Source organism: Octopus bimaculoides, chromosome 4, assembly GCF_001194135.2.
Source record: "Octopus bimaculoides isolate UCB-OBI-ISO-001 chromosome 4, ASM119413v2, whole genome shotgun sequence".
Taxonomy (NCBI): domain Eukaryota; kingdom Metazoa; phylum Mollusca; class Cephalopoda; order Octopoda; family Octopodidae; genus Octopus; species Octopus bimaculoides.
Window position 1 is genome coordinate 24885621 of NC_068984.1, and position 8557 is coordinate 24894177.

The 8557-nt window shown below is 34.7% G+C and overlaps 1 protein-coding gene across 1 annotated transcript in view; it reads right to left on the reverse strand.

Moving 5' to 3' along the window:
- Positions 1-2135: 2135 nt before the first annotated feature.
- The window catches only part of LOC106881119 (failed axon connections homolog), a 16682-nt gene continuing 10260 nt past the window's right edge, over positions 2136-8557 (reverse strand). The window contains exons 3-6 of the mRNA XM_014931360.2: positions 7208-7404; positions 6122-6318; positions 4599-4715; positions 2136-3279 (exon numbers count right to left, since the gene is read on the reverse strand). Coding sequence (XP_014786846.1) covers positions 3203-3279; positions 4599-4715; positions 6122-6318; positions 7208-7404 — 588 coding nt within the window. The 3' untranslated portion in view covers positions 2136-3202. The remainder of the gene's footprint in view (positions 3280-4598; positions 4716-6121; positions 6319-7207; positions 7405-8557) is intronic.

Sequence of the window (8557 nt, forward strand, 5' to 3'; positions counted from 1 at the left end):
TTAATGCAAATACCGATATATTATTATTAGTTTATGAAAGATACATATGCGTCAAGATTTGTTTTTAAAAAGCTTTTTAAGTGACTTTATAAGTGATTATAGTTACACATTTGATTTTATATCAGTAATTACATTTCTATGTTCACTGTATGGATTTTCAAAACATTACGCTAAAAATCTAAATCCATATATAGAAAATGATGTTGCTTTTAGCTTCCAAGATTCTTTTTTATTTATTACTCATATTTCATTGAACACACATAAAGATGTAGAATTATAATACATGATGGTTATTATTATTATCCTATCCTAAATATGTCAGGTAAGTGAATTCCATAACCCATTATCGTAGTGTTATCACTTGACGACAATCACTATATGCAAGGCAGGTCAGTCTGGCCTAACCTATCCTTCTCCAAGCTATACTCATAAAGAAAATTAGAAAGCAACCCTGCATGCTAAAGTATCCCTAAAAAATTATGCAATATTTACTTTGCATTGTTGAGTGAGTTAATTGTACTTGCTTAAATTTAAAGGGACAACGCCTGTTAGTCTTCTGACTCGATCTTGAAGTTAATCGAATGCTAGTAGCGAGCACGGGCCGTTGATCATTCGGTCAAAAACCTGAAACTCTTTCATTCGGGCAAATGCAGCTCTAAACACATGGATTCCTATAAAAAAAAATAGCTGCGTTTTAAATGAGATACTTCAAGCTGAAGCCGACTATTGATATGTGAGTCGGAAGTTCGATTTCTTTTCTATCCATATATTCAGGAGTCTTCGTATGTCTCGTGAGACAATAAATTTAAGTAAAATATCTAGGCATATAATTACATACCGCTATAAATATACGCATATTTCTATATCAGAAAAGAACAAGTCCACATGTACATATGAATATACACATATCAGCATACATGCCAGAAAAGAAAACGTTCATATATACATATATTCACATCCATGCTAGAAAAGAATCTGTCCATTTATACACACATACGTATATTCATATACATGCCAGGAAAGAACACGTTCACATATAAATACATAGACGTATACACTAACATACCAGAAAGGAACACGCTCACATACATATATACTAGTAATAATCATGCCCACATATACACACATTCAAGTAAGTGCATGCCCAATATTAATGGCCTCTGTAGTCTGTTACAGGTAGTTTCAATATCTTCACCTGGAAAGTCCCTTCCCAAATGCGCTGGCCTGAGCAAAGTGTTTTGTGGAAAACCGGCAGTTGCTAATTTGTGTAAATTGTCTATCTCAATGCCATTGATGCTGAACGAACGAAAATCAAAGCTGATACAGATTGGCACCATTGTTTTCGCAAGCGTTTCGGTCAGAACGCAAAGTGCCGGAACAGACACCATAAAGCATCCTTTTTTTGCACTCTAGCAATTCCATTCCACCCCCAGGCTGTTATTTTGTTTACCTACCCCAAAGAGATGAAAAGCAAATTTGACCGCGGTAAGAAGTCAATTCAGAGAGCAGAGAGCTGGAACAAACACCATAAGGCTTTACATCTGGCTTTCTGATGACGCTGCAAATTCGCCCCATAAACAAAGCAGTTAACTATCTGAGCGTGAAATCAAGCTGGTACCTTCTCCCTTGGTCAGATCGTTTAAATTCTACAACGAATTCTGAAATCTAGAAACGTCAGGTTGTTTAACTAAAAACACAGAATTTGCGTTTATGTAAGAATTTATATGATCGAGAACGATTACCAGTTGGAATATGTATAAAAATTTATTTAACCGTTGCAAATGCATTGTGCTGGAAAGATATAAACAAGCATATCACAAGAAAAATTGTATTCTTTCCAAGTAAGGCCCTATCAATTACTGTTTCCACAATGGACATTAATGTAAATGTCTTACATTGGTCAAATGCAACCCCATAAGATAATTGCTTTTATTGTGTTTATTTTATTTATCAATTTATTTTGGCTCTTTAAATACCAACGTATGGGGTGGTGACTTGTTATATGTTTTGCAATGAGTTATTTCATCCAGTCGTGATTTTTCAAGTTGATTTCATCCTCGCATTTAGAACTTCAACATTAATTGCGTTTTTTTTTTTCTAAACTTACAACTTTCGGCTTCAATAAACACCAGACGCATATTTAAAAAAGCATTTATTTAAATTTAAAAAATAGAATATGAGTCAAATTCGAGGTTGCGCCTTTCTTCAGACGTTCAGTAACTTATTGATTACGGAATCACAGACTTCTTTACAATGGTCTTTACTCAGGAGAACGAACCAGAATTTCGTTTGTTGCGTCAATTTTTTTTCTTTTTTCGTTAAAAATAATTAGAGGCAAATAAACTCGCCATCAAATCCATTTCATTTATGGAATGGATTTGCTTGGAAAGATAAATACTTAAGCTTCAAATATGGCAGAAAATTCCGTTTCAAACATTTTCCCTTGGTTTCAGCTATTTTAGCTATTTTCTGTGTGAATGTGTGTGTGTGTGTGTGTGTGTGTGTGTGTGTGTGTGTGTGTGAAAAGGACAAGCAGGGTGATACGTTGTTTTCGTGTCCTTCTCTCTACTATCATCTACCATCTGTGTATTGTATTTGTCATAAATAATGTAATATAGTTGTTGTATTGTAATTGGCTGTTTTGCCGAATTTCCTTTATTCTTAAAATAAGGTTAATTCATCCATCTTATGCCGAGCGCAGCAGTATTTGAGATATAGTGTTTCCTGCTTCAGTTAATAACTTGAGAACAAAATGAAAACATTCCTTCTTCTTTCTATCCGTTACGACCTAAACTCGTTTAAAAATAAATCTATAATCCCATTGCGATAGTACATTTATTCAGTGTGTTGTGATGTATCCAAACTTTTGTTTTGATGTCAGAATATACAAGTGAAAAATGTTTTAGTTGACGTCTCCTCGCTAGCATGATATATGAGTGGCATGAAGGGTGATATATATATGTGTGTGTGTGTGTGTTGGGTGCAGGTGGCATGATATTTTGTTTCCAGTCAGTTGTATAGTTTTCAATAATCATCAGTTATCAATGAGCCTCCGATAACCTTTTTGACTATTCTACATGTAACAAGCATAAGATATATGCAAATTGACTGGCAGTTGTTGTCCAGACATCTACATAACTACTTTCTTATGTATATATGGAAAAGAATATTCCAGATCGTTGAATTCAGTTAACTTAATTCATCAGGATAGCAGGACCATATCAGGATAGTATTCATCTCTTATCCTATCACAGTAATTTTTGAGGTTTGGAAAGGAATCTGAAAGAGATATTATATAATTAGTATTATATGAAAAATTTTTAATGATTTTTAATATAAATACCTTTTACAGCTACTTTTTCGTATTATGGATCGTTGGAACATGTATTTGACGGTTTGTACTTTTCCTTAGCCATCACAAAAACAAAAAATAATGCGTATGTATGAAGATCTTATTCATTGACTCCAAGATCTAGTGAAGTTGGCCATAGCTACGGAAGTGTAAGCCCATCCACGACTTTCCTTGAAAGGCATAATATTTTATAAAATTTCTGATATACATTTTAGATGGTAAAAATTATGTGCTGGAGAAATTTTCAAAAAAAGTCTTGGAAGTTTCGAATAATTCCTTCCACCCGATTTTGTTCCCTAAAACCTTATTTAAAACGCGCGTTTTTTCAATAAAATTTTCCCCGACATATGTTTCAGAAGTGTGAATTATGATTATGTGTTGGGAAGGAAAGAATCACGAAATATTTTAAAGGCCCCCCCCCATTCCTATCCACCCATCCACCCCACTGGACCGTATGTTTTTCCTGACATGCATTTTTTTTTTTTGCCAGTGTAGATTGCAATTATCATTTTTTTCTTTTCTAAATTTTATCACATTAATTGTAGGCTGATTCGCAGGACAAATATAAACTCCAGTTTGGTACTTGGTTCGAATAATACCACCAAAAACTGCAATATGACAGGGGTTGAAAAGAACCATATCGCCTTGTCCCTCGCGCGAGTTAACAAGGAGTCCGTTCGAAAATATATTGCAATCTCTACTTAAAGCAACTTGTTCTAGTAGGCGTGGGGTGGGAGTATAAAGGATGTGTGTACCATGACCCCGAAATGGTTCAAGAGGGAACAGTCGATAATGATTTTGGAAGTTTAATGATGGTTGCTTCTGAGAGGGAAAAAGATGGATGGAATTGTCACCTACACCCTCGAAAATGCATCTCTGAAAAATTTCATTGAAAAAATATTCATTTAAAAAATTCCCATTATGTGTGAGGGAATGATCCTCAAAAATATTTTTTAAACAATTTTTTCTACATAATCATAATCTATCCCTTTTAAAATTTATACCTGAAACATGCATTTTTAAAAAAAGTTACGGTGTAAAAAATTTCGGATGGAGGGCACAATTCTGTAGCATGCTATGTATTGTAGCTCATCCGCTTATTAGTGATATGTTAAACAAAGCCCGACTAACAGTTTCCCTGCACAACATCATCACCTTTATGTGATATTGTTGCTGAACTTGTTAAATGATATTGATACATCCAAAATAAATAGGAAATAGAAAAAAAATCAGAATATCTACATACCAGTTACTAACTGATGTAAGTAACTATCGGTGTGATTATAACAAATCTGAACCAGCAAACCAAATGCACTGCAGTCAGCCAAAGTCATGAAGTTTCCGAATAGGTAATTTTTCTCACCTAAAAGTAGAAATCACCAATGAAAATTGTCATTAAATTTTTACAAATAGGATCATGTTTGAAACTGAATAACAAATTTAGATTACGTGGGAAACGCTTGATCTGTAGCAAAATTAAATTCGAAAAGTTGAAAGACGTACAAAGCTGCAATCATGGCTATCAATTAATATAAGACAATAATTTGGCCAACTGGCCAATAGAAGTCGAGAGATCTAGATGTCTAGTATTTCAAATAATTCCAAATGATGAAGCCACGTATATTTGTCATCAGTAACTGACAACTGTGAATAATAGATTTAAACGTTGGGTGACTTTGAATTCTGGAATTTCCAGGACTTTCGACGTAAGATAATTTTTTGTCCAATGATTGTTTTCTATCTGATTCTCACTCTTTGTAAATTGATTCAAAGCAAACATGTTAGATATACTGGTAAATTGTTATATAAAAATGTTTTGTCGTCTCTGATCTATGTGAATACCTCTGAAACATAATCTGTAAAATAACTTCCTGTCAGCCTCACAACTCTTGAGTAGATACGGCACTCCACTTTTCTGCTGTGATTGAGATAAGAAAACAGATTAAATTTATTTCTTTAACACTTTAGCCTTGTTCAGAATTCTGTTTATTTTAATTGTAATTGGCTGTCCTTGAAACCCTCTATGATCACTTTCGACAGGATATCAAAATGGAATTTGTTTTAACGCGAAGAAAATTTTGAATTGACAGTAAGCATTTAGAAATTATATTTATTAAAATATAATGTAACTTCACAGTGTCTGGAATTTGGTTTAAAACCTTTTTTTCTCTAAGATACACGTCCAGTTGCCTAACGTATTCATTTGCTGAGTGTAACGAAATTGTTTCTACAATATGTGTTTCCTAACAACCCTTTTCACGGAAACCTATTCTTCATAATGAGAGTAGCAACCGTTCATAACAGAATGATCTTTGTCAAAGAGTTGGAGACACTGGAGTTCGTGTCCTATTATTGGTTCTGTGCAGTGCTCAAAGCTAAGATACTTAATTTTCAGATTATTTCAATTAACAGTCTTATTATCTTGTATTCAATAAATTCCAGTAAAATGTTAGAAGCAGTCAGAACTGAACACTCTTCTTTTTGTATCTATTATATAATTGTTGTTATTATTTTTTCTTTCTTTGTATTCGGCACAGATATCTTGCATTTATGAGGAAAGTGTGGCGTCCATGCTATTATCAAGATAATTAGCAATGTAACTGAAGTGAAATGCCTTCAACCAAAGATTAAACCCACATCTCGGTCTTATCTTGCCAAGAGCTTATCTCTTGCTGCACAACGCTAAACAATAAATTATTAATTTGTATTCAAAATAGAAATAAAATGATTTGGGAACCGATTAATAAAGCAAGTATAAAATGTACAAACCTAAAAAGTCAGATAAAGCAGCTAAGTCTTTCTTTGCAATGATTTTTATTTCTTCCCATGTGTGGAGACCTATTCCGTGTCCAAATGATTTTCGCATAAGAGACTTTGTGATCAAATAATTAAATACAACATTCACTTTTAAAGCTTGGAAAAATTTTGGTTTTCGTTCGTGTTTCCAACGAGACAAAAGTAGGCACCTAATTAAGAAATAAATTCATTAATCATTTTTACTCGATAAGGGTTAGGTTATCATAAAAAAATTTTTAACGTTCACGGTTAACAAAAATAAGAAAATTCAAGATCAGGTGTCTTAATTAGATCAAATTAATTTGTTTAATGGGACATTGCCATTTTCTATCAGCAGTCGGTACAGGTGTACCTGTGTGGTAAGAGGTTTGCTTCCCAACCACATGGTTCTGGGTCCAGTTTCGCTGCGTGGCACCTTAGGACCGACCAAAGCCTTGTGAGTGGATTTGAGAGACGGAAACTGGAAGAAGCCCATCGTATGTGTGTGTGTGTGTTGACATCGCGTGATTGAAAAATGATTGTCAATGTCATACAAGTAGTGCCACTCATTTCCAATATTCTGCGAAGTATGTCTGCCCACGATGAAATATCACCTTGCTTTGAAACAGGTGAGGATTGGCAACAGGTAGGGTATTCGGCCGTAACAAACCAGTCTCAAACTCCGTCCGACCCTTGCAAGCATAGAAAAGTGGGTGTTATAATGATGATGAATCGAGGAAATTATAAAATTTCTTTACTTGATACCAATAACCATAACAAAAATAACAGCTTTTAAATTCAACTTTCGTAAGTGTATAAACGATGTAAGCTTTCGCAGAATATTATTTTTGTTCACTTCATCTCAGTAGAAGGAGAGGTTGCATCTAGAGCATCATTTACCAGGGTTTAAACACAAAACAATGAAGCGCAATGATGAAGTAATGAAACCATAAAGACTCTTTTACGGCTCATATTTGCCTAAGCTTTGTCTACCATTCTATTTACGGTAGCTAACAAATTTATTTCTTTTCCCACGCGAAAGTTTGCATATTTTCATATCTTACAACGGAAAATACTTACCAGACTGTATTTTCTTCTATCATTACTTGGAATGCTCGAGATAAAGAACGTTCATAGGGGGACAATTTTGCGTTCAGATCCACATTAAAGTTGTTATTTAAATAATCGATACAAAACTGCGTATCTTCAATCACCACTCCATTATGTTCAATCCAAGGTAGTTTGCCTTTAGAAGACAGTTGGCGAATGTGCGATAACTGGAAAAAATCAAGAGTAAAATATAAGACTCCAATCAACTAGGCTCAATTGTTTTGAGCCAGACTACCCATAACTACATATCTACACCAAACAGTTTTCATATATAAAATCAAAATAGGCTTTAAAAACAAAATATATTTAGTGGTGGAGTATTGTGTTTGTAAATCCCCTAATCCAAATCAGTTTTTCATTGGAGCTGGCCAGATTGGAGCAATCTCGATTATAACCAGCCGAAATTGCAAAGATAATCTGGAACTCGACTGAGGAAAGAAAACTCCGAAAGACCCGTCCTTGTTTTTCTTTTCCCTTTTTTGTATCATCTGTCTGGATGCTTTGTTTTCCCTTTTTTGTATCATCTAACTTCTGGATGTTTTGCGTTCTTGTCCCATTTTTTATATTCCTTTTTATATACATATGGCGGCGAACGTACACTTTGGTCTCTTATGTAAGTACATATATATGTATATATCTAAATTTTGTACGACTCTCTTATTATTTCTTTCTTTCTTTCATTCTATCAGCCCCTTCACACTTACTTCGTTCTTTCCACTTTTTTTCTTTCGTTCCCCCTCTCACATTTCCTGGCTTTCTCTTCATTCTCACCTTCCCTCCTCTTTCACTTCACTCTGTTCCTTTTCTTTGTTTCTCGTCTCTCCTTATTCTTCTATCCATCTGCCTCTACCTCTCTCCTCTCTCTCCACGTGACCGGTGTTCGGCCAAGCCTGACCTTTCTTTCTTAGTTCGACTACCATCCGTGCAACATCCTCCCTGTGCCTGTCAAATCTTATGTCCCTGCCGTAAGGCTTTGCTTCCACACACGCCAGCTTAATTTTATTCGTCCTTAGTCGAAAGACACCCGTTGTTAATGTCCTATTATTTGTATTTGTGTACAATTTCTCCGTTTTTTTTCCGTCCTTGTTTTTGTATACATTTACTACTTTCTTCCAAGGAATCTAGTGATCTTGGCTTAGTTTTTCTTGGGGCTGGGACAGATTGGAGCAATCTCGAGTATAACCAGCCGAAATTGCAAAGATAACCTGGAACTCGACTGAGGAAAGAAAATTCCGAATGACCCGTCCGTGTTTTTCCATGTCCCTTTTTTGTATCATCTGTCTGGATGTTTTGCGTTCTTGTCCCATTTTTTGTATTCCT